General features: G+C 36.5%; 1 protein-coding gene and 1 long non-coding RNA gene across 2 annotated transcripts in view; both read right to left on the minus strand.

The window, feature by feature from the left end:
• Positions 1 to 866: 866 nt before the first annotated feature.
• LOC309497829 lies at positions 867 to 7,656 on the minus strand. Its single transcript, XR_014205725.1, has 5 exons — positions 7,187 to 7,656; positions 5,831 to 5,855; positions 4,793 to 4,907; positions 3,541 to 3,577; positions 867 to 2,900 (listed from the first exon to the last, which is right to left on the minus strand). It is a non-coding gene; the product is annotated as an uncharacterized lncRNA (long non-coding RNA).
• A 2,868-nt stretch (positions 7,657 to 10,524) lies between these two features.
• Positions 10,525 to 27,198, minus strand: part of plxnb2a.1 (plexin b2a, tandem duplicate 1) — a 101,776-nt gene continuing 85,102 nt past the window's right edge. Inside the window, exons 14-37 of the mRNA XM_082166669.1 lie at positions 24,844 to 25,004; positions 24,177 to 24,325; positions 23,933 to 24,047; positions 22,778 to 22,914; positions 22,510 to 22,695; positions 22,200 to 22,311; positions 21,051 to 21,260; positions 20,755 to 20,934; positions 20,535 to 20,671; positions 19,894 to 19,994; positions 19,435 to 19,664; positions 19,123 to 19,304; positions 18,529 to 18,595; positions 18,306 to 18,452; positions 17,608 to 17,764; positions 17,048 to 17,148; positions 16,372 to 16,456; positions 15,961 to 16,112; positions 15,683 to 15,843; positions 13,446 to 13,593; positions 13,287 to 13,351; positions 13,135 to 13,210; positions 12,695 to 12,769; positions 10,525 to 12,547 (exon numbers count right to left, since the gene is read on the minus strand). Coding sequence (XP_082022795.1) covers positions 12,443 to 12,547; positions 12,695 to 12,769; positions 13,135 to 13,210; positions 13,287 to 13,351; positions 13,446 to 13,593; positions 15,683 to 15,843; positions 15,961 to 16,112; positions 16,372 to 16,456; positions 17,048 to 17,148; positions 17,608 to 17,764; positions 18,306 to 18,452; positions 18,529 to 18,595; positions 19,123 to 19,304; positions 19,435 to 19,664; positions 19,894 to 19,994; positions 20,535 to 20,671; positions 20,755 to 20,934; positions 21,051 to 21,260; positions 22,200 to 22,311; positions 22,510 to 22,695; positions 22,778 to 22,914; positions 23,933 to 24,047; positions 24,177 to 24,325; positions 24,844 to 25,004 — 3,239 coding nt within the window. The 3' untranslated portion in view covers positions 10,525 to 12,442. The remainder of the gene's footprint in view (positions 12,548 to 12,694; positions 12,770 to 13,134; positions 13,211 to 13,286; positions 13,352 to 13,445; positions 13,594 to 15,682; positions 15,844 to 15,960; positions 16,113 to 16,371; positions 16,457 to 17,047; positions 17,149 to 17,607; positions 17,765 to 18,305; positions 18,453 to 18,528; positions 18,596 to 19,122; positions 19,305 to 19,434; positions 19,665 to 19,893; positions 19,995 to 20,534; positions 20,672 to 20,754; positions 20,935 to 21,050; positions 21,261 to 22,199; positions 22,312 to 22,509; positions 22,696 to 22,777; positions 22,915 to 23,932; positions 24,048 to 24,176; positions 24,326 to 24,843; positions 25,005 to 27,198) is intronic.

Here is a 27,198-nt window from a genome sequence, read left to right on the forward strand (position 1 = left end):
AAGCAGCTATTAAAAAATGTAAAAAACAATTTACAGTTTCAAACAGGTTTTCCAAGCAGTCTTCCTATCTATCAGTTTTCAGACAAGGAGCCAATCATGCTCAAAACTCACACCACGCCGTTTTACACAAGTAAAACACGTTTTAACAGAGCCACTGTGATACAGCTTTCTGGGAAAAGTGGTCACTGAAATCTGTCTGTTCAAATAAAATATATTCAAATCGAAATAACTGAATGAATAAATAATCATCGGAATAATCACTTGACATTTGGCTTTTGGACGTTCACTCTAGGTGTCAATCAATCAGCAGAAAAAAAGGATTCAGAGTTCATTTTTTCCAGGATTTTCAGGAAACTGCTGCTTTACTTGTGAAGTTGCTGGTGAGAGCTGCACCTGAGAAAAACACTCATTTTTAGAATCTCTCATCTATGATGCATCTGTGAAAAGAGCTTTCACGCGGTTTAGAAGTGTGAGAGAGAAAGGGTGCAAATGTACTTGGGATAAAAAAAAAAATGCTGTAAAGCCCTAAAAATAGGACACAAATACATTCTCTTATTTACAATATATTATATATATTCTCTCTATATATATATATTACTATATATTTTATTTTAGTTTTTTAAAGAAATTATTCAGCAAGGAAACACTGAAATACTCTCTATATATATATTACTACAGTATATATTTTATTTTATTTTTGTTTTTTAAAGAAATTATTCAGCAAGGAACTGATTAAATTAAGCAAAAGTAGTAACCAAAACTCAGTAAAGATGTTTATAATGTTACAAAATATTTATTTTTTAAATAAATGCTGATCTTTTGAACAATGAAAACTGTCCAGCAGCCTAAAGGTTTTTAACATGAAAAAAAAAGTTTCTTGATCACCAAATCAGCATATTAGGATGATTTCTGAAGGATCATGTGTCTCTGAAGACTGGAGTAATGATGCTGAAAATTCAGCTTTGCCATCACATGAATAAATTACATTTTAAAATATATTAAAATAGAAACAAATATTTTACATTTTCACAATATTACAGTTTTTACTGTATTTTTGATTAAATAAATGCAGCCTTGGTGAGCATACATGACTTCTTTAAAAAAAAAAAAGTATATACCTAATTTTCTCATATTTATGATGCTTTATGATCATTTTATGGTCTTTGAAATGATGTACATTGCACAATGTACCTTAATGATCAATACATTCTCCAAAATTCCTTCTTTTGGATTCCACAGAAGAAAAAATAAGTCACACAGGTTTGGAACAACATGACGGCGAGTAACAATTTTCAAAATTACAAAAAAAACGTGTCTACCTTTAAATCCCTGGTACACAGCAATTTTAGCCCTGATTTTCACTCGCCGACAGTTTTGTAGACGTCACTGACAAATTCCCGAAATCGGAGGCAAATCAGTGCTTGTTCACGTGAGTGACATTCGCATAGTGTATATCGAAGAAGCAAGAGAAGCGCCTATGCTTCGCCGACATATTTAGTATGTAGTGTGAAATATATTTTGAATGGAAGTTACATCAGCGACGACCTACAGCCAATGAGAGCGCAAGATACAGGGGAGAGGAAAATTCAGGGGGAGGAGTCATAAAGCTGCAACAAAACATCAGCAAGCATGGCTTCTGCTAGCAACCATTCTCTCCTTCATTATTATTTTTATTTTTTTTTTGCTGCAAATCAACACACAGATAAACTTGGATTCACAGGCTTCTTGCGTGCATCATTTTAACAAGAATAAATCCTGTCCCACGCATGACCTTGCTTTATTTCCCGTAGCAATTCTTGCTTGTTTTGTAGGTTGTAGAACAGACAGTGTTGTCTCCGATTCTTCTATTGAAATGTTGTGTAATGTGTGACCCTGTCACAACTAAATGGTACCCCAGATAGTCATGTAGTGTGCGATTAACAGCGATCCAACAACTTTGAAAGTCGTGTAGCGAGTATCCGGCATTAGGTGTAAGAAAATGGGAGTTCAGCTTGAACCCGTGTCACTGGCCTTTTATTCAGCACCCGCTGTGAGACGGTCCGGCTCTCACTTTCTTTCACTCTCTGTCTTTCACTCCTCAACTCATTTGCCCTGTGTCACAGGAGTGTGTGTTCCAGCTGACCTGAGTGCGATCGCTGGCCTACTTTCACGGTCCTCAGAGTTCTCTCAGGTCAGGCGCTGCTAGCAAAGATAAACTTGTTCTTCAGAGGCTTTCACTGGGTCACTCTAATTGGGTTACCGGAATGGAGGGACCTCAAAACCAATCACAAACACATAACCCTTGATTTCACCTCAGGACGACAGTAAAGGGCTTGAAGAAGCAATAAGAGCCTTCACCTCACAGACCATCAGCACAGAAACAAGCTCCTTCAAAAGGCACTTCATGTACTGTACCTCGTCTTGCAAAAATGACACTCACTAAATCAATTCTTTCTTATACATGATTTCCTGTTAAGATTAGATAAGTGTGTCAGAGGATGTGGATCATGTTGAAAGGGCATAAAAAGTGCCTCCGTTCCCCCTTGGAAACCACTTGACTCTTGTGAATCCCCCTTAGTAAACATGACATACAGAGCAACATTGTGAGGGAAAAGGTTTGAGTTCAGAGACACATTTACAGATTCCCCAATGCTTTGTGATTGTCATTTGTGTGTCGTTGTCCTGAGAAACAAGCAGTTGCCCTTAAATTCGCCGAGTGACGCAGACAAACTCAGATTTGTCTCTGACCTCTGACCTTGTCAGCAGAACTAATTCTAGTTCAGTTTCCAGAACGTTCAATTAGATGATTGGCCCTCAGAGGACTCCGTTGTGTCCCAACGAGCCAATCAACAACGATGAAGATTGCGTCCTGTTGGGATTATTACGCAGCACTTTTCAGCCAAGAATCCCTCCGGACAGCCCTAAGAGTTAAAGAAGAAAGAGAGCAGTCAGTGTACGTGCAAATACATAGCTCATCTTTCTAAGAAACCTTGGCTTTAAAACATAGTGAGTGGACTACAAAACATGCTCTTAAAAATAAAGATTCTTTATTCGCATTGATGGTTCCATGAAGAACTTTTTTAACATCTATGGAACCTTAGCAGTGAACAGTGGGGGGGGGGGGAAACGTTCTTTCTTGATTACTGAAATAATCACACTTCACACAAATTTAATTTTTTTTAAATAAAAAAATTGAGAACTGTTCACTCAAAGGTTCTTTGGAGAACCCAATGGTTATTCTAAGGCATCACTGTGAACCCTGCGTATCCTCCTTGGAGTAAGACTGTACCAATTGTAGTACTCAATATTTGTGCTCATTAAGAGTTTTGCGCTGTTAGCTTAGCAACATGCTAACATCAAACTCCATTGAAATAAATTAAAATAAATTGAGGAGTGTTATTCATGGAGTTCCAATTCCAAATACGGTAAGGTCGCGTTAGAAAGCTGTATGCTGTGAGCCAACTCGTTTCGATTTATGTTGTTCGCCATTTGATCAATAATGGTTTTATGTAAGAAGTGCCATACTTTGATGTTTGTATAAGAAAGCAAAGATGGGCTTACCTTTATATCTGTGCGTTCAGCTCTGAATATCATTATTCTGTTGATGGAAATATGCATTAGTTGATATAGTTAAGCACAATCCCACTCTCTCACACATGCATGTGGATCAGTACATTTTAGTATTATTTATATACTATTATATAATATTTAATATTATTTTGAATTGGCTTTTTTATTTTCATTTTTCATTTTAATTTGAGTAATTCTGTGCTTTTGTCTTTTTTATATATTTCTATATTGTTATAATTTATTTCAGTTTTAGAATTTAGTATTTTTAGTACTTCAGCTTAAGTTTGTTGACAAGACAACATTTTTGTTTAAGTTTTTCAACAAATTTTTATATTCTACTTTATTCCAGCTTCATTTCAATTACCAAAAATAGATATATTTTTATGTAGTTGTATTTATTTTTTTAAAACCACTGATGTGCATCCCCTCACAGACAAACCTTTAGCTTTACTAACACTCTCTTTGGCACTCAGCAGTTTCCGCTTCCCCTGAGGAAAGATGTTTCTCCAATTAACACATCCCAGAGCCTTCAAGAACAACTCTCCCAGAACACACACACACACAACTAAATATAATTCATTACTTTAATTTAAGATTTTTTCCACACCCTTTATTTTTTTATTTTTTTTATTCTCGACGTCTTTATTCATTCTCAACATGAGACCAGAGAGAATTGAGGAAATTGGTTTCCATAGAGTAAGTAATGAGTTTCTGGAAGAGAAGGCAGAGAATGAAACTTCATTCCCACTGCATTCACACTTACATTTCCTTCTTTCTCTTCTAAAATACAGTGGAGATATATATATATCTCAGTGGATTAACAAGGTAAGGAGAGAAAAAAGGTACATAAGTCTTTTCTTATGCCACTTTCTAAGTTCACATGCACTTTTTACAAACACTGTATTTAAGATGGAATCAAATTAACACTGAAATTATAAAAGACTTTTGTTTCAAGATTTGAATACTCTATAATGATATTGCTCTGACTACTTTATTACTACACAGCAATTACATCATAAAACATGCATAGTGGATTGTGATTGGTTAATCGTTTATTTAAATACTTCATTGCCTCTATCTATTCCATTTATCATCAGAAAACAAGACTCTCTGATTTATTGTCTGATGGTTTTTACATCTACTGTTTACTTTATCTACTATTACTAGCACTAGCACTAATACTACAACTAATGATAAGCGAATACAGAGGGTAAGTGCATGTAAAGCTGTGTCATTATCTCACCTTTGTGTGTGGAGGGTGTTTGGCCGATGGCCACGTTGCTGAGGTCTGCAGGTAAGCCCACATACACTCCACCATAGTTCATCCTCTTCTCCTCGTCGACAGATGAATCGTCTTGCTGCCTGTGGGCCCAGAACAGAACTAAGAGAGTCAAAGTCTTGAGGGGTCATGTATAAAATTATGAGTTTGGTGAGACTATCCTATAGAGATCCTTGATTAGAAGCCCTGAACACAGTAATGCAAATCCTACAAGAGGCTTGTGAATATGTATGATGCATTAGATCTCTACAGGTCTGGTGTGTTATTGTGGTGAATGTGTGTGGCAGCGAGACTCTCTCCTGCGGAGTGCTGGTGCTTGCTGTTCGCATGTGGGAGAATAAGTCCAGAAACTGTTTGGAAAATGACAGCCAGTGTTTAAGCCCCACTGGTTTTTTTTCCCTCTGAAGGGAAATTGATTGACAAGCAGTTCCAGAAACCGAAGGACACTGGGAGGCTTACTTCCCCCCTCCTGTTTATCTTATTCACTCTCTCTGAAGTTAAAGTCTTTTGAAAAATTATGCGAAACAAATTGCAGAAGAAAATTAAAAATGTACCAAAATGTACCAGGTAACCAGTTTTCACCACAATAACAAAGATAATTCTGTTATTGTGACAACTGAAAAACCAAATAGTGTAAAAAGTTTTGAGAATATTCATTTTTATGTGTATGTGTATGTGTATGTGTGTATGTGTGTGTGTATGTGTGTATGTATGTATGTGTGTATGTGTGTATGTATGTATGTATATGTATGTGTGTGTATGTATGTATGTGTGTGTGTGTGTGTATGTATGTATGTATGTATGTATGTATGTATGTATGTATGTGTGTATGTATGTATGTGTGTATGTATGTATGTATGTATGTATGTGTGTGTATATGTGTGTGTACTGTATATGTGTGTGTGTGTGTGTGTGTATATATATATATAATGTTTTATTATTATTGCTTTTTTTGTGTGTGTGAATAATAACTGGTGTTTTTGTTGTACTGGGAATACTCACACATCTTTGGCTGACTCAGATGGACCTGTGGAAATAAACAAACATACAGATTAATCATGCCACGTGTTCCTTTTGATCATTATAAACACACACTGAAAAAAGGAAAATATGTATTGCTCTCTTAAATCTGCTTCATCCGCTTATAACCTCCATTAAATACACATTCCCACAGGTGCAGACCTGGTTTAAAAGAAAAGTGCGTAATTAAAAAAAATTTTTTTGAATTATTTGCGAAGTCTGAAGTAATTAATGTTATTATAAACTTATTATGTTATTATTCGAATATCTGCCCGACAACACCTTCCTTATATATTTATGACACAAATATAGAAGGAAGGTGTTGTCGGGCAGATTTGACATTCGCTGGTATAATGAGAGCTCTGTCCAATGTCTGGTGGTCAATCAAACTATATGAGTCATCAAGCTAACACTAGTGTGTGTGTGTGTGTGTGTAGTTCTTAAAGTTAACTGACAGAGTTATGCACCTATTGATAGCATAATGGTAAACGGGGAAAAACATTTTTTATCTGAATCTCCACAGATGTAATAGACAGTCTTAATTACACACTGTTAAGATTACCTGTATCCCCATGAATTCCTGCAGACACAAACCTGATTTTTCAATGCAAATTACATCTTTTCATCCCACTGTAATGCTTAAAATTATACTCATTATTTGACGACTCCACTACAACCCTCACAGAGCAGTCGATATCGATTCATGCCTATTCCTGCCAAGGCTCCTGTTTATTTGCTTGCTCAAGTGAGATGACTCACACTGAAGCGTGTTCAGATTGTGGTCTAACTCTCTTGATTTTTGAAAATTGACTGAGGACAGAACGTTCACCGACACACACACACACACACACACACACACACACACACACACGTTCATATCCAGCTGAGAGAGATACGTCAGTCTCATAAGATCCACTGAGAGCTTCACATCCCTTTCCAGCAGTGTAAACAAACACCATTCATGAATTTAATTTAGTCTCAATGGACTTCTAATACATACTTCTATATTATACTAGTTGTTTAACGATTAGATCTATACATTTAAAACCTGCAAGGACTGGGTTGAGTGAATCTTGATGAATGTTTCAGTCCTGACAGACTCTCAAATCTCCCATTCACAACAGTGTGTCTGGCCAGCAGCCAATGGTTTGTGAAGAGAGAGAGAGAGAGATACGACTAGATGGCTAAACTCAAATGAGCAGACATGGGTTTGTTTACAGAGCTCTCTCACACACACACACACACACACACACACACACACACACACACACACACACACACACACACACACACTCGCACACACACACAGAAATAAGGTCAGAAAAGCAGCACACTTACCTGCAGCTGTGCTGCCAGCGGTGGAATTCCCACAGCCCATGCTTTAAAATTGACCAAAGTGAATCTAAGAGATGGAAAGAGAAGAGATGGACAGTACAGAGGGGAATGAGAAGGGAAAAGAGAACTAGATTATGGGAATTAGACAGGAGAGGGATGAATGGAGGGATGAGGAGAGAGTGAGGATGAGAGAAGTGCAGTCTGAATGTATCTGAGCTGATATACTTCCCTTGAGTCTCAGAGAGAGGCAGGACGCTTGTACGGGGGGAGAGAGGGAATGAGAGAGAGAGAAAGAAGGGAGGAGGTTGGTGAGAGGTATTCCTCCACCCTGGCAGGGTTGCCCAGGTAACAGAAATTGTGTGCATGTGTTGGGAAGAGGGCTGATAACACTGTTGGAAAGGCAAAGCTAATTAAAAGAGTAAAAATGCGATGCGTGCAAATAGCACATTCTCTTTAGAACAGTGGCTCTAATACAGGGGCCAAGGAGGCCATAGCAAACTTTTGGTAACATATCGTCTGAAAAATTGATTTTTAGAAAAGTTAATTTATAATACATAACATTCATTCAATAATAGCATTTCATAGTTTATTTTAAATTATTTTAAGACAATTTTTTTAAAAAGCCCAATTTTTGTTAAATATATTTACATAAAAATACATTAATATATAATAATAATCAGCATAGTTTCAAACTCAACAAATAAAATGCTAAAACCAAAATACTGTGCAAAATGTAAACTGAATAAGTTTACAACACACACACTAAAAGCAATCAAAGGTGATGCCACTACAGAAGTATCCTGCCTGAGAAAATGACAGAATTACATTTATATGAATTGTATCTTATTAGGAGCAGCATAAGCCACAACCACACACCGTAAATGTCTCCGTATCCATGTTCCCAGTCCTTTTAGCAGGCAATTGAGGACATAGACTAATTATACATGCTTCTTTTGGTTGGAATGCGTCTCTGAGTCGTGTATAACACAGAACAAAGAGAAGAAACAAGACACTCAGGCGATAAAAAGTTCTGACCAGCGATACAAGAGCATCAGAAAATATTAAAAAATTACAGTGTGGACAGACACTACTGATTAAATCCATCCAAAGACTTCATATGCACTTATAATTTAGGTGGCGAATACACTGGAGTGTTTAAAAGCAGAAACGGGAAGCTTTAAAACTTGGGAAGCGCATGAATTATTCGTTAAATATACAAAATGTTAGATCTGATAAGTTGTCTTCATCCTGGCTTATAACTTTAGTTATTTTCTCTCTCTGTATTCAGCCGGTAATGAGTCATACACTTGGCCTTTTCATAACTGTTATTTCCTTTCACCATGTGCCTTCCACTTAGATAGATTAAAACTTCCTGAGAATGCTTAATGGTTTACAGTCATCAGGCCAGTACACAACTCCATTTAGACCTTAGACTAGTCAGCGTTATTCTTAGTCACAGAAAGGAAGGCAGTTTTTTTTTTGCACACTCTTCACAGGAGTAGTTAATGACATTGAGATCACAGGAACATAATTAAGATTTTTCTCTCCTTTTTTTAGTCCAAGATATAATGGGTGTATGGATCCATTTGGGCAGCAGAGGGCAGTATATTAACATTGTTAAGTGTTTCTAGCTAATCGAAGTAAACAAATTTGGAATTGGCCCTCTATTCCTGTTACAGAGCACCAAAATTAAAAATAAATCCAACAAAATGAAGAAAAAAGGTTCAAGTGTCCGAACCTGAGGAGGAAAGAGTCTGAAAATAGCCAGAGATAAAAGAGAACAAACAACTTCAGGACACAACATCTAATTCAATGTCCTTCAGCTTGTTGTCCTCCCGTAACTGGTGTCACAGCCTCGTCTTTATGTTGGAGTTACGGACACACGTTCATGTTTCATGTTCGCCTTGGACCAGAAGTGATCTGTGTCCTAGTTTACTCTGAAAGCTCTCAGGCCTTCAGGCAGGACCATTCAGAGAAAACAACAATTAATGTCTACTTAAAAATAAACCAGTGAAGTTCACGGTGTGGAGGGAGCTAGAATATGAGAGAGAGAGAGAGAGAGAGAGAGAGAGAGAGAGAGAGAGAGAGAGAGAGAGAGAGAGAGAGAGAGAGAGAGAGAGAGATGCAATTTACCTCTTCTTTTTTTTTTTTTTTTACTATAATTGTCGTTTTCCCATGTTTCCAAGTAAACTTTTTTTTTTTTTAAACACAACCCCATTTTTGTTGGTAGAAGAAAAAAAGTTCACAAGCAAGAGTGCTGTTGTACTGAATATCAGCAGTGCAGTCATCAGCACTTGTGTTCCAGCTAAACAGAGTTATTTGAGTATAATTTCTATATTATTATAGTTCTTATTAATATTTTGTAGTTTTTTTCATATTTTCACTTTTCATTGTAATGTTAGTCTCTTAGCTTTGTGTTTTTGAATTTTTTTGTAGTTTATGCACTATTGACATACGTAATATTAAAATGTATATTTCTAAATAGTTTGTAATTAGCTTTATTTCAGTAATTGTAATACGTACTTATTGCCAAGGGAATTTTTTTTAATTATTATTAGTTTTTCATTTTATTTCAGCTTTATTTTAATTAACAAAAACATTTCAAAATTATTTTAACCAGTTTTAGTTCCCAATAACAACACCGGTGTGTAATTAAATAAATATTCATGCTGTAATTTATTTCAGACTGGGGTGCATTCATTTCCTGGAAAGCACATCCAACACATTAACACTGACAGTAATGGCTTGACATAATACAGTACAAACCATTTACAGTCACTCCCATCTGCAGTAAGTTTAATGTGATTGCTTTCTAATCTACATACATCAGAGCTACCTGTACAATCCTATTCCCGTTAGTATTGGTCTCTAGACAGAAGACGGTTTAAAATGCACTTTTGGACTTGACTCATTGATCTTAACGCCTCTAAATTTGGTCTTGATTGTTGTAAAGGACCCATCAGCTGTCTATATTGCTTGAAAGCAAACATTTATTAGTGCGTGGACCACTAAAACTGCTGATTTAATAAGGACTATTCATTACTAGTTAGTATTAATGGGTTTTTACCAACCGTAACAATAAAACGACTGATTAAATTGACTGATCATTAAAACAAATTAAGAAAAATGATCACCTGATTCTTACCTCATCTCTGACGTCATCTATAAAGATGTATCTAGAGTTGCAGGATCCTCATTATCTCTTGGTTTAGTTCTAGGGCGTTCAGATTTCAGACCAGGGATATATTAGAAAATATTAGTGTATAACATAATTTAACAGGCCAACATACACATTTAAAGAGGTAGCGAACAGTTATTGTACAAAAACAGAGAAACATAACTAAGGTCCCTATTGCAATTTTTAATGCAGACACAATCACCACACAACTGATCATTATTACTCGTATTTGTAAGGCACTACCTGGTAAAGAAAGGCAAACAAGAAGCTTTACAATAAGCCACTGACACGGTAGCTAGACAACACAGGAGAACTGGCAGGAGCAGCGAGAAAAAGGAGAAAAGAATATGAAATCTTGGCAGTTGGCTATATTTACAGTTCAAAGGCATTTCCTATTGTGTCCATCATGCTCAGAATGGGCGGTGCCAGCCTCTGATTGGCTGCAGAGTGACTGTCACCGCCTACCTAAAGGCAACAGGAGTCACTCCCACTAGTAAAGTTCATGACTAAACAATATAGTCCACATTATTCTTTTGTCACTAAGAGTGTGCGGTGTTTGGCACAATTGAGTCAGAACATACAGGTAGGGAAATCGTACCATTCACAAATTACCAAACAAATTCAGTTTGACGACAGATTAAGATTACCAGCATCAGCTGCCTTACCATTTTCTCTATCTCTCTCTCTCTCTATATATATTTTATCAATTAAATCACACTTTAAACTAGATCATTTGATACATATAAAACAACAGATGCATTAGATGGTTGTGGACAGCTCCGGAAAAACAAATATTTAAACTTTGGTAAGCTCTAAATAAAACAAATTTATTAATTTTTTAAAAGAAAGTTTTTTTCCCCCCAAAAAATAAAACAGTACCAATAAACTGAATTCAATTCATTCTATGATATCATGATTTAATTGGCATATGAGTCGCTCAGTCCAAACTATTGCTGTTAAGGCAAACGCTGAGAAAGTCACGTTCGTTATCACATTCAAAGAAAATTCTCTACCATTCGTGTGTTACACTTCTTTTTAAGAAAGGCAACCAGCAATGTAAACTTCCTTGATTGAATCGGTCTTGTATTGTTGATTTAAAATACAAAAATCATAATTGTGTCATAAAATAAGGCAAGCTGTGTGTTGAAGTGCACATATATAAAAGCAAAGATGGTACAAAACATAAAAATGCAACTGCTGGATCAGACACCAAAGGAACTGGAGATTAAAGCTTCCTTGGCCTTTGTTCTGACTGTCTGCATGTCGTGGATCAAATGTGCTTGCTGTGTTTTTGAGACTTGGACAGTCGCTCTGCAATAATGGCCTCTGTTCTTTTGAACAGTGGTTGAATTGGAAATTGACTCAATGACATTATTGTATGCAATCACCGGTAAAATACAATAAAACATTTTTGGGAGGGACAAAAGAAGCACTGGCTCGGACATCAGCATCACGGACACCAATACAAATCGATAGTGCTACCACAAACAGAACCGTGAGCCAATGGCGTCAAAGAACCCACAGGATGTGACATAATCACTGCACAGGAATGAAAGTGGCACTTAAAATACACAGGAAAACAAAACGGTGCTCTTCCACAGAAACAATAATCAATTTGTTCTGTCTAAAGCCTCTCTCTCGCTGCCTTAAGTGTAAAAATATATTTACATATAATACTATTTTATTTCATCTACACAGGTAGAATATACCGAACATCTGATTATTGGCATAGCAGAACAAAAAAAAAACTAAACAAAATGCTGGACTTTCATTGTGCAGGTGCTGATCTGAGAAGTACCATAGTGAGTTTTCAATTTCAGCAACATTTGTGATGTTCCCCTCAGCTCAGAGTTTATATTGGTCCCACTGAATCAAGAGCAAAGCTGAAAGCCATGAGGAAAGGAAGGGTCCGCTAATAGTCTGTGTTCCACCTCGCTTTTTCTTTCACTCGCTGGAGCAGAGGCTCCATCAACCAGAGAGTCCTCCAGAAGGGATGTTCTTATTTTTGAGCCCATTAAATTGAGCTGCGTCTTGGACTTAGTGGCACTTCCGTCTCCTATCTCAAGTCTGGGCTCCCGACACTAAAGGTCGGTCACTTTATTCTCCAAAGCAGCGGCGATCTGCTGCAGTCTGAGGGTCAGCTGTTTGCTCTGGGCGGCAGGGTCATCCTCCAGCGACGAGATTATCTACGGGTGGCAAAGCAAGAAAGAGACAGATATTTGTGCTGTTTTACTCATTGACCTCAAGCAATAAATATGTGCAGCAGAGGATGCGAGTCGGTATGGAAATGACCGTCGCCTCGCTCACATACTCTGATGTGTAATAACACCTACCCCGTCGTAGTACTTGCTGGCATACTGGTAAAGTTGGTGCAATGCAACCTGGGTGTTTAACTTATCTGTGTGAGACTGGAGAAAGATAAAATGTCAAATCTGTTATTTACCATAACATGCATTCGATCAAATTAAATTCAATATAAAATTACACAAAATAAATTTAAATTAAATGAAATTAAATGAATGAAAAATGTTTCAATAAAAAATAAATAATAATAAAATAAATAAAAATATAAAATTACAAAATATAAAATTACAAAATATATTAGAATAAAATAAATTACAAAAAAAAAAAATGACAAAGTATATAAAAATAAAACAAAATAAAATAAAATATAAAATGGTCAAAATACAACAAAACTAAATAGAAATTACATAAAATAAAAATGAAAACAGAAAATAATAAAAAAAATATTTACAGAATAAAATAAACGTACACGTGAAATCTCTGCAAGGTGCGTGTTCATGTCTTGGTCACTGACTGGAACCATCTGCCGGATGCCTTTGTAATAACTGAAGAGCAAAGAGAACATGGTTACTTTTTCTGTAATTACATATGTACAAACTGTTGAACATAATAGAAACCTACTCATCAACCATCTTCTTGTAAGTGGAGATTTCCTTTGCATAAAGCAGTTTGTTGCTGGGGGACTCCTGTGAAAGAGAGATCAAGAAAGGGAACATGAGACAGAAAGCCAAGATGACATTATAGGATTGATAAAGTACATCATCAAACGTTGCTGCTCACCCGGGTAAGTTTGTGCTCACTCTTGGTGCAGGCATCCATGAAGGTCTGGGCGATGACAGACAGAGAGGCGTCTACCACTTCCGTCACATGAACGTCAAACATGAAGTGAGGGTTTTTCAAAATGTTCACCCAGAACCGTAGAGGCAAACTGCAGAAATACACATACATAGCCGATGCATCAATTTCTTTGAAGATAAATTCTTATTAAATGACTTGCAAGGACAAAACTAAATCAAAATGTATTTAAAAAAAAAAGTTATCAACATTTAAATGTGTAATTCCACAACACAAAAACAACATGCACCTTGTAGGAAAGTAACAAAAACAAATAAAAACAACACAATTAAAATATAAAAAAATATATATATTTTTAAGTGCATTGTTTTCGAAACCTATGGCACAAATTAAGTAAAATATTAGTATAAAAATTGCCCATTTTGCCAGTAAAAAATTAATAAAAATAAACCAAGATGACAAACCAAGGTTTTCATCTAAAGTCTACCTCGGAGAACCAATCAATCTAGCTTAATGAAGACAACCACAACAAACCCTCTACTGAATAGAAATGCTATTTTATTTGAACTAAGGCATTGTTTTTTTGTTTAAAGGATTGTAATAGCTTTATCTTCATTCCTCCAGAGCTGTTTTTAATCCCTTGATCTAGTGCCTGTATCCGCACCTCCTCATTCAATTAAAGACCATCATTTGTTAGAAAATAGTTACTGTATCTCAGTTTTTGGAATGAGATTTTATTATAACAGCGTCCCAGAGGCACTGGGCAATCCATACTGAGTCAATACCAGTCCCGTTGGCCTTGACTTAGAACAAACCCTTGAAAATAAATCAAAACCTTGTTCGTGACTTACCCAGCAGTCACTGTTCTTCTGCAAAACAATAATGAGAAGGGTAATTTAATGAGCTGCTGATGGCAGTGGATGAGAGAGGGGGAGCAACAGAGAAAAGAGTATGTCAAGCGCGCTGATGCAGACCTGACCTGTCAATCTCTCTGCTTATCCAACAAGACACACTGTGAATTTTTGATCAAGGCTTAAAGCCCAGATAATTTAATCTGCCAAGTTAAAAAGAGTTAGGATCATTTCCCTCCAGTGTTTTCAAATCTCTTAGGATGGTTTGTTCTTTTTATTGTGAGAACTGGAATTTCGTGGTTAGTTGTATGTGAACAAGTGCCTAGCTATAAATGGATATGTACTGTAATTTACCCCAAATGTTAGGCAGTGTGCTTTTAATTAAATGTGACCCTGGATCACAAAACCAGTCACAAGTCGCACGGGTATATTTGTGGCAATAGTCAACAACACAATGTATGGATCAAATGGATCCTGTATGGATTATCGATTTTTCTTTTATGCCAAAAATCATGTTCCATGAAGATATTCTGTAAGTTTCCCACCGTAAATATATAAAACATTTTTTTGCACTCTCAGATTCCAGATTTTCAAATAGTTGTATATTGGCCAAATATTGTCATATCATAACAAACCATACATCAATGGAAAGCTTACTTATTCAGCTTTCATGTGATGTATAAATCTCAATTTAAAAAAAACTGACCCATGTGACTGGTTTTGTGGTCTAGGGTCACAAATGTGAAAGTTATTTTTAAATCGCAAGACCTCACAGCCAGCATAATGTTCACTGAATTTACAATCAATTGTTATTACAAAAAATACATTTAAATATAGAACATAATATAATTTAATATGATATAATATAATATGATATAATATGATATAATATAATATAATATAATATAATATAATATAATATAATATAATATAATATACCGGTAATATAATATAATATAATATAAGGCAGGGAATTTACAATTGTTATTATAAAATACATTATACTGTATATTAATACACATACATTTTAAATAAAATGTTTAATATAATATAATACAATATAATATAATACAATATAATACAATATAATATAATATAATATAATATAATATAATATAATATAATATAATATAATATAATATATGTTAATTTTACATGAATTATTTAAAAATACATAGGGCCTATATTTAAAAAAAATGTCTCATTGTTTACAATGAAAGTCAATGAAACTCCTGAAGAAAGAAAGTTAACAGTTTGGAGTGACATGACATGAGAGAGTAAATGATTTTAGTTTTTTAGTGAATGATTCCTTTAAGCAGGGAATGTTCAGAACTGTTGAGTGTTAAACAGTTTTAACAGTGTTTCATTTACCTGTTGGTCTTCCAAATGTGGATGGTCTCTTCATCAACATTGTCATGTTTTAGAGCTTGTTCATCCAAGAAGTCAAAGAAATACTTGACTGCAGGTGGAACCACAGTCCCGGGACACAACACGCTGCGGAAGAAATCATCCACAAACTGCTGCAGTGTGCCCTGTAACAAAAACACAGCACGTTGCTTTCCAATTCACCACAGTCGTTTCTAATTAAATGCAAGTCTAAATGTGAATGAAATGTTCAAATGTACAAGCAAATATTCAGTCTACTATACCTTCATTGAGAGCAGTCTGGTCAGGTAAATCTCAGTGATGGCTTTCGTCGTGGACTTGTCTTTCATACTCCCCCTCTTTGATTTCACTTCGTCAAGCTCATCCGCTGGTCTCACCAGGTGAAATACTTTATCGTCCTCCAGCAAAGCATTTCCTGTTCAACATAAAACAAGCACAATTGAAGGACTGATTGCTCTTCCTGTGTGGAGAACAGTTCTTTTAAACAATTATTCGGTCCATTAGCTTGGATTCAGTTCTACTTTAGTCTTCATTTAGTACACCAGCAGATTTCATTCATTCTGTCAATATGTTTTGGACTATTAAGGGGATCAATAAGAAGCAATGCACTGGTGTCATTAAAACACAATTGGTGGTAGCAGTTTAAGACTTCAATACACTTCAAAGTCACTAACTTTCTTCGTGGTTGTCTTGATTCTGGTCGAAAGACTGCTGGGTGTGCAGAACTCTAGACAAGACAAGGGTGGCACAATCCCTCACCTAACACAAACACACACACAGAATACAATATATAACCATCAACTCAGACACAAAATGGAATTAGTTTTAATTTTAACAATAAATAATATGGAAGTATATTTTCAAAATTAACTTATTTTTTTTACATCTGATTACTTAAATATGTAGTTCTTTTTTATGCCTTTAATAAATAAGAATTAATAATAAGAATTTCTAATAAATAAATAAAAAGTAATAATATAATAATAATAGTAAAATAATTAGTAGGAATATTTATATGTGGAAATGTATAATAAAATACAATATTTTAAAATAGTATTGTACATATATAGTGGTATTGTATATTTTTTAAATAAAATAATACAGAATATCAATATATAATACGAAATAAAACAATTAAATAAAAGGCTTGTAAAAATAAAATAAACAAATAATAACATAAAAAATGCATTAACTACAAAAAAAACTGAGTTAATCACAAATCAAATAATTTGAATAGACTGACAATTATCGCACAGTGACGTGTTCTTCAAGACAACATTAATCAGTGAGAAACATAAGAGAGTTTCAATATTTCAGTTTCTGACAGGAAGCACTTATGCAAATACTCACATTGTAATGGGCCAGTGTGTTGATTCGTTTCCACCTTCCCTCTTTCTGTGATGTCAAGTCCAGATCAGATAGGATCTGCCCTGTAGAGCCAGGGCGCCACTCTGTGGCAAGAAGAGAAAGTAATGTCTTACAACACAGTATGAGGGAGGGAAAAAAAACCAAACAAACTAGGCACGAATTACACTTGACAACCTGAGAAAAAGAAAATCCCTGGCTGGTTTTTCCCTATACTACTTCTTTTTAACCAGATTCGTCTGTCTGATGGATGATGCGAGACATTGGCTTTAACAATTCAGCACATTTGGAAGAACAACTCATTAAGAACTGCAGGAGTGCAGACCGACATGCACAAAATCCCACCATTAATCAAACCGCTATCTGTTCAGAGCCGGGATTAAGCGTGTCTTCCTCCAATTCCTTTAAATGCAGCACGTTGTTAATAAAGAGAGCTATTTATGCGTGTTACTTTCATAAAGTTTAGAAGCTTTTGGAAATGTTCCTGCTGTGATGAATCATAAGTGCTGGTTGGTAAGGAAATTCAAATGTATGCGAGGTCTAACCGAGTGCGACGCTGTCCACCGTGGGTCTCTGGGAGTAGGGCAGATTCCTGTACACCTGCTCGATGATCTTCTCCTTCACCTGGGAGATGCTGTCACAGTTCAGGACTTTGACAGGGGTCACGTCGGGACCCTCACCGTGAACCAGCACCTGCAGGGTCTAAAAAGATCAAATAGGCTTTAGTATACTGGTACCATCAAGTGTACAAAGGTCATCAAATAAACAAACAGATAAGAATCACTAGTCAATTACTTAGGCTAAAATCTTGGTTGTAATCCGCTAACAAAATAAGAGTATCGGTTTTGTTTGTTTTCCAAGATCGCATGAATCGTTCTCAGCCAAAACAGTTTCCTCCAGCGGATAATGGCCATTCAGTCCCTGAGGAGCAGTTCTACGGTCGAGAATGAGATTACAGACTCACTGCTGGGCAATGAAATGGTGTTAGGAGAACAATGATGGACACACTAACACTGTCTCTGCTTTCCTGAGTCTCTCTTACCATTCTGTATTAACAAGCTTTCCGTTGAACGGGTCCCTTACTGACCGTTTCTGCTATGAAACCACCGACATATTAGGAGTAAACAGACATGCCACACACTTCAGAAACAAGTGTGGTTTCTAAAAAAAAGTTTTCCAGGTAATTCCCTCATAAGACATTATAATGTCCTAATGGAAATGAGAAAATAATACAAGTACTCACCAAAACACTGTACTCAACATCATCCCCCAGAAGTCCTGTGTCGTTTAGAGTGTACTTGGCTTTCTTCATCTTGGCATCAACTGGACCTTTTTCCACCTGATGTTTAATGGCTTTAAAGAGCTTATAAAGCGGCTCACCGGCTGAGTCCTGCAAGAACACATTAGTCAGCCTCCAGAACCAGAAAACAATTGCTGCAATTTCTATTTGTAGCAAAATTGCTCACCTTCAGGAACTGGTAGAGACATATGGACATCCAGTTACACAACATCCTCTCCACAACAGTCTCAGATCTAAACAGGAAACACAGACCGAAAAAAATAAGAAATGCTTCTTTATCTTGCATTCGGATAAATTATGATCTTCATTTGAACGATCCTGATATTGATTCCTTTTCTCAGTGTCTCTTTTCAGTGTATACATTAAAGAACAGAACACAAGCCAAGCACACGATTCACAAACAAATGACCCGTTTCATTTAATAAATGGTTCAAAAAGACACGCTGCCAGTCGAAAACACTGCCCTGTATAATTTACAGCATTATATGGAAGAATATATAAGCAAAATATATAAATAAATCTGAATCGAATTGAATCAAAACAGGAATCAAACTGAATGGCGAGCTTGTGAATTGGAATCAAATTGAATCAGGGACTCCCTACTAAGGTTGTTTACTCGTACAAATTAAAATGGCCAAGTTTTTGATGATGAAGTCTAAAGTCATTCATTATTGCGTTCAATCAATTGCAGAAAAATTGCGCAACAATATATATAGAGTGATAATTATTGACATGAATTTGATTTGGCGTCGGTTCTGACCTGCGGAGCATGAGTTTGGGATTCTTGCTGTGGACATATTCCTCCATGAGCTCCAGCAAGAGGGTTCTCATGATGTCCGTGTAGTACTCCAGCTTGCCATGTAGCGCCACCGTCAACAGGGAGGCAAAGTAAACCTTATTCCTGGCATTGAACTCCTGCCGGCCCTCCAGGGTACGGATGAACTACAACACACAGATTTAGTACATAAGTCAGCTAATACATAAAATCCAGTAGTACACAGATACAGTAGAGCAGAAAACACATTTCAGAATGTCATCAGGGTGTAGTCTGGAAACAAAGTTAAGGTCTCACGTTGATGAGGAAGGTTTTGCTGTTCAGGAGATTGGAGAACTGGTTGAGCGCCTGGTCTACAGTGGCTCTGCGGGATTCTGGGATATCCAGCTTGCCAGTGATCATGACATCGTTGGCTCCATCTTTGGAGGGCAGGAAGAAAACGCGGTTGGTGTAGTTCTTGTAGTCCAGGAATGGGATTCGAGCTTCACTCAGATCACTAGTGTGGTCCTCCATCTCTATCATAAGATCTAAGAGAAACAGAGTTGATGCTTTCAGAATAGCAAAAACTCATCTTTGTTCTGCTAAAAAACAAATATTTGCTGAAGTGACAAGCAAAAAACAAACAAGTCAGAAAACCACATCATGTAATTCATAGCTTGTTCATCCCAAGACAAAAAGACTCAATTTGAATACAAGATGATAAACTATTTGAGAAGCAGGAAAAAGTCCACCAGTATGAATGGCTTGAGATCTTACCAGTGAACTCTTTTTTACAGCGATCTCGGACACTCTCTTCTAAATTCGCCAGCTGATTTTTGATCTTCTCATACTCTCGTTCTGCCTGCTGGCTTTTCCTCCTGTACACATGCAAAAACAAACATTCATTTTAATCTTATTTACTGCTTATTATGACTTATGCATACATATGACTTTTATTGATGGTAGAGAGAAAGCGAGAGAGCAGGAAATTCTAATACTGTTTATTTGCTGTTCAAAGTGGATTTTAATTTATGGTTTGATTTTTTTTTTTTTATCCACTTAATTTAATTTACTTATTATTAATCAATTTAAGTACAATACCTTTTTATTTTTTTAATAACACTTGAGCATACGGACAGGAAATCCAGATAATGTGTTTATTTGCTGTTAACATCAAAGTGAATTTTCTTTTTTTTATGATGATTTTTTTATTTGATTTACTCATTTATTATTTGTTGACTTCTTTATTTGTTATATTAGACAGAAAGGAAAGGAAATGATAGAGAGAAATGGAGGGAATGAGACCATATGAAGAAAACGTATGCCTGAGCGTGTGCGCAACTCACTAGACCATAGCTTTGAAATCAAAGTTATTAAGTTCACATTATTACGGTCTGGTGCACTCTGAGGTTTGTTACCTGTAGCAATAGACCGACGCTGCAATGAAGAGGACCATGGGAATGAGGACAGCAGGAATGATGATGTAAAGAGGAACCTCGTATTTCCTCTCAAATCGTACAGAGCCGACTTTCCACTCGCCTTTTCCGAATTTGATCTGAAAAAGATGAGAAACTTTGAACGCAGGGTAAAATTGGTCAGAACAACTGTGATTAAAACTTAAGGAGAACGGTCTCTAACCAGCAGCTCCATGGCCTCTGAGCTGGTGTCTCTGCGATGGCGTCTGGAGGTGGATTTAGGAGGGCTGGAGGGGGCCACGAGGAACAACTTATCGTCCTCTAGGATTGTCACCACGCACTGCTCATCGCCCACAAACGCCTGGGCCTCTTTGACAGTCATGGCTTTGGAAAAACCTCGACCCTGTAACACAGAAGCAATGAAGCAGTGATTTTTTAGAAAGCACAATCACCAGTTACAACAAACAAAACCCTCTTATATCATCTTTACTGTAAAATAGCATTAGAAAAAATACTTGCATTAACATTGATGATGCTGTTTTCCGTGATGGCTTTTTCAGGCAAATCGTCGAAAATGGGGTCTGGATGGTAAACAAAATTAGTCAAGTTCTCCACCAAGTTGTCTAGCTGGATGATGATTCTTAAGGAAAGGTTCACATATGTCTTGTTCATAACCGGAGAGAGGAACTCCAGTACGGAGTCGTTCTTGCTGCTAACTTCTTCAGCGAACTGCAGGAAAGAAAACAAGTCAGTTTATCTCTGTATAAAACACATTTCACAAATGTCTGAGCACTAAAAAAGAAATGAGACAGCATGGTGTCAGCTGCGTGATGAATGTTGCTTATTAACATTAAGAGAAGGGGCGATAGAGGGAAGGAAATATTAGGAAGATGCAGACAGAGGAGAGTGAGAGAGGAAAGGGAACTCTTCAGCTTGGAACCAAGCAATGGGTTATGACAGCCAGACATTTGATCAAAAGGAAATTGCACGAAAATGAAACGCTGACATTTCTTAAGTCGAGCCAATCAATAACATCTGACAGAACAAAAATAGGAAACCAGAAGATTTAAAATTAAAGCACAAGCAACTTATTCAGTTTTCGTAATATTAAAGAGATGAAAATTAAAATGCTTTCGATAAACGATTTTGATTTCGAAAATGATTTTTATCCTTTTTAGAGCCTGTGGTCACTACGAACAACGAAAATACCTGCTTGCCTTTTATATATCTTTATATTATTTATTAATATTTTGGTTTAGCTTTCATTTTGATTTATTTTAAATTTTTGTATTATTAAGTTTTAGTCATTTTTTATATTTCTATTTTGCTTAAATTTATTGTTTTAATTTGAGTAATTTTAGTACTTAAACTAATTTTATTTCACTTAGTTGCCAAGGAAATACTTTTTTTTATATATATACTTACGACTCTTTTCAATTAACGAAAGCTATTTTTAATCATTTTAGTTTTAGTTAACAATAACAACGCTGCATCCAACAGGTTTAGAATGACATAAAAGTAAACGGTGACATCTGAACTTTGAATTTTTAGGTGAACTATTTCGTTAAGGAATTAGTTTCGTTTAAAATTCCAGCCTTGCTTATTGTAAGAGACTACTAACTCGACCACAGATCGGTGCAAAAGCATCATGACAAACATGAGACGCACCTCCATGTCGCCAGAGTTGGGATTTAACTCGTCAGAAGAGGGCAGCACTCGCATGGTGGCTCTTTGCACCTGATCAAATCCAGATCCCATAACTAAGATCTTACGGCCTCCACTGAAAACACACAAACAAACATACAGACATGTAGCACTTATATACACAGCCATTTATTCTCACCCCTGGACCCACCCCTGTTGACGTCTTATTTGTGATCAGATTTTCAAAATCATGGCATTCAAAGTTAGAAATGCCTAATAACGAGCGACAGTAAAGCCACCTGTATGTGTGAGCAAAGATTAAGAACGGACTTACCAAACAAAGCTAGCCTGTGGGTTGTACTCTGTAACTTTGGGATTTGTTGAGTATTCGAATCCGCCTTCTTTGACTTCTTTGAAAGTGTTCTTGCCGTACTTCACAATAACAGGCAACTTATCAGAAGGAATCTTCTGTCCTTTATATGGGCCTGTTTTGCAGGTGATCTCCTTGCCAAATGTCAACCTACATGTTTGAAAACAGAGGCACAATCAGCATTGGACAAAGATCCAAATCTCCAGAGATCTACTGCTTGCTTGTTACTCACACTTCACAAGGCTCTCTGTCCACTGTGATGCTTATGTCATCTTTACTAGCCGTGTCTAGGTACTGTCCTGTGATAGTGATGATGGTTCCTCCAGCAGCTGGGCCTTTAGAGGGGGACACAGCCATGGGGACAGGATCCTTGAAGATGGAAGGAAAACTCTTTCTGTTAACGTTTGCTCACTTACAGCTCCCTGAGAGCTAAATTTTCTACATCAGCGTAGCTTTATTAAATATTACTAAGGCTATGTATGCACAGTCAGTGTTTAGGAGAAAACATTACACAACTTCAATTGAAACTCTGAAAAGATATAATAACCTATACATTACCTTTTGGGGTCAGTAAGATTTTTTTAATTAATACATTTATTCATTAAGGATGCACTGAACTGATCAAAAGTGACAGTAAATAAATGTTGAATGTTACAAAAAATGTATATGTTAAATAATTTGGTTAATTTTAAACTATTTAGCATAGAATTGGGGGGGGGGGGGGGGGGAGGAGGAGGATCATATGATTCATGATTTGATATGTCGTTGATACATGATTTGATACGTTCCAAATCAGCATATTAAAAATATTTCTGAAGGATCATGTGACACTGAAGACTGAAATAATGGCTGCAGAAAATTTTGCTTTGCCATGACGAAAATAAATTACATACATATATATCTCAAAATAAGAAACAGTTACTTTAAATTGCAATACTATTTTACAATATTATTTACTGTATTTTTGATTAAACAAATGCAACTTTGGTGAACATACTGTAACAGACGTCTTTCAAAAGCATTATAAAATCTTACAGATAAAAAACAAAATCAAAACCTATTTTACTTGGTGACTTATTTCCTGAGCGAAACTGAATATTCTGCTCTATTTTGACCTTGGACTGCATCATTTATTAACAAATTAAATCATTTTGATTTCTTCATTTTAAATTCATTTACAAGATTTATTTGGTCAACCATCTTTCACAAGCTCCATTTTGCTGGTTAATAGCATGACAATGCTGGTTCACTGGATCAGAAAGGGAATTCCTGCTAGTCTAAACTGGTCTTTTCAGGGGTGCAATAAATTAGAAATAAGATTGCAATCTTAGAAATTAGAAACAATCTGATGAGGCCACAAAGTCTTCATAACAGAGAAAGCAGTTACCCTGTAAGTGAATGACACTTCTGACTGTCCTACTCTCCCCTCTTTCACTTCCACTTCCACTGGCCCGTCTTGATTCGGCAGGAGTGAGGAGGAAGGCCCAATCTCACATACGACACTGAAACACAACGGTAGAACAGAACTATAAGCTAAACAGCTATTTCTAACTTACATATACAAGATGGATGCATTTTAAATGCTCTATATAATCAATGCATATTCATCTAATATGGTGTTCATGCAGTACCTGGTAGAGACTGAGTATCTCTCCGGCTGATGTGTACATGGCACTCCAGCCACAGTGATTCTTTCAATGTCCTCCTGCTTGATGCCCAAGTTAGAGCCTTTTATTGTAACAGAGATCTGTCCCTTCATCGGCCCATACCGAGGAACAATCTGGAATGAAAGCAGAACAGCAAAGTTAAAAGAGACCTATAACACTCAAAACCGTAAACTAGAGTCACAAAGATTACCCATAACCACTGAGCCCTTGAGTGATACAGCTGCTTCGGAGAAAATCGTTTGCCAGATGACAAATAATAAAACACCATCAGGCGCGGGCGGCGCGATCATTAGAGTCTCAGATGGATTCAACAAAACACTAAAGTGAGAGACTGAGATTGTGACTACCAGAGCAGCCATCTATATATCATTTAGGCATGAAAAATTGAGAAAACGATGAAAAGGAATGGTGTTTTCTAGAGAAGATGAGAGAGAAGATGAAGAGTGGAAATTTATGAACTGCATTTGAACCGGGAATGGCGATTTGTAATCGCTGACGTCATGCCAATGAGATATTCTTTGATGCATTCTGGAGTTTAGTTTGAAGTGTCAATGAATTTTAACAAACTGTATGCATTCCTAGTGTTAGCAAAGTTTAAAATGGGGAGAAAAACAAGAAGACCGGTCCTCACATCAGTGATCTTTGGAGGTGGACACTGCTGCAGCTCCGTGTTACACAGGCTTCTGTAGATGCAGGATTTTGGGGTGTCGCACCACACGCAGTTATACTTCGGGTCAGCGTTCTTACACAGACTGCAGTCCTCACGTCTTACTGAACAATTGTAGAGCACCACTGGGAAGAAAAATAGAGGAAACAAAACAACACTGACAATGAATTCATCATCTTCAACCAAATAAGGCTCAAAATTGTTCCTTGGTTTTTTTGTTTTGTAGAGGAATAAACATTTCATTAAACACTGCTGTTTACCAGTATGCGTTCAGAAATTATGAGTTATGCAAATTAGGCTGTTTATTGTTGTATGTGGTGATTTATTAGTCACATTTAGCACAAAGATATTTATTCAAGTTTGATGCTGTCACCAAATTGTCCAATTGAGGTTCTCACTGTTTTTATGGCTGATAAATAATGCTCAGAATAGGTAGGCTGACAGACATATGTATTCAAAAATATTGGCTTCGATATACTGTAGTTAGCTACATTTGATTAATACATTGTAGCATAGCTTACCACATTTTCATAAAGTTTGACTGTAGCTTAAAGGGATAGTTCATGTGTAGACATGCTTAGCAGATGAGGACTGAAAATGGCATCTTTCAGTAAAAAAATGCACATCAAATCGACCTGGATGACGTACATGTGCTTGCTACAAGCTACTTATACTTTAAAGTGCACCTATTATGCTTTTTGGGATATTAACTGTCATGTACTGTAGTGTGTTATATAGCTGTTTGTGAATGTAAAAGAGCTGCAAAAGTTTCAAAGATCAAAGAGCACAATAAATGTTATTGTTGTCCCCCAAAAAAAGAAAAAAGAAGTAATTCTGAACTGCCTGAAATGAATATTCAGTAATCCCAGTCTTACTTCCTGCATGAACCTACATAGGTTTGTAACAAATCTGCATAATGCCCGCATTGCATATGGTCTTTATTGGCTGCCGTTGAACAACGTCTACTTTGACCAGCCCTCAAACACTAGTTTGTAGCCAGGAAGAGTTTGGTTTGTGTTATCGACATGTCGAGAAGATGCTGTTTCCTGCACTGAGAAAGCAAATCCACTTTCCATGCACTTCCAAAGGATGAGGACTCGGGATCGAATTTAAATGATAAAACTGACGCCATCGTTACTGTTTGTATCACTGTGTATACAAGTCTCCAGAAGCCTATGGAGCTGAAATTCAGATATGGTAAAGGCCGTTTCATTACCAACACATGCTGTAAGCGGTAGACCAATCACAACAGACTGGGCCATCTGACCAATCAGAGCAGAGTAGGCTCTCGGAAAGGAGGGGTTTAGAGAGACCAGATCCTTTATTGAACCATTTCAGGCACTGCGAGAAAATAGGCGATGCTGCAATGTATATTATAAGAAAACAGTTTTTTGATCTTGGATGCATGTAAACTTATTGCAAAAGACCTCCAAAACAAAATTAGGAACCTTTGAAATAGCATAACAGGGGCACTTTAAATTAGTTCACCCATAAATTAAAAACTATTTTTTTATATATATATCTGAAAGATGCCCTTTTCAAAGTGCTCATCTGCTAAACTTGTCTAAAACATCCCTAGATATAAAAAAAAGATTCATGAGATCAGTTTCCAAGATGTAAATTATAACTTATGTTAATCTGCTTATTTTAAGTCATTCATCAGATGCGTTTCAGGGCCGGATTATCCATAGATGGGATTGGCGAGTGCCCTGGGGCACCAGCCAATAGGGGGACACCCAGGGCCAGATTATCCAATGGGCATTATTTTGGCAAAAAGACGCCCGCCATTAAATATCTACAGTGGCATAGGTTGTAGGGCATGCTTGAAAGTAGCTTTTGACATTAGCGTTCGACCCGAGTTCGAATCCGCCTTTTGCCGAACTCGCTCTTCTCCCTTTTCCCAACACATATGAGATGTAAAATGTATAGCCTAACATAAAGGTCTCTAGCGTTATATTTTGCCAACGAACTAAAATCGAAACAGTGATATGGCTTTGTGCCTTTGTAAAACAGCACAAGACTTTAATTAAGTAGCCTATATAGGCATTCTGTTTGTGCTGCGTGATATAAAGTAAAGTGCGCACTTTGCTCACGTGATCAGCATGGTGATCTGGTGTTTTCTCCAAAATAAAAGCTCAAGGGTTTATTTCTTGCAAGTGAAGAAATTAGGACAAAAGTATTGTAATTTTCCTATACTATAGTGTAATGGAAAATATACTTTTGAAATATACATTTTCATTTACACAGTATATGTATAGGCTATTATGGATTTTACGTCATAGGAATAATTATACTGTATAAATCATTATTCTATTATTA

Source organism: Leuciscus leuciscus (assembly GCF_965113295.1).
Source record: "Leuciscus leuciscus genome assembly, chromosome: 4".
NCBI lineage: Eukaryota > Metazoa > Chordata > Actinopteri > Cypriniformes > Leuciscidae > Leuciscus > Leuciscus leuciscus.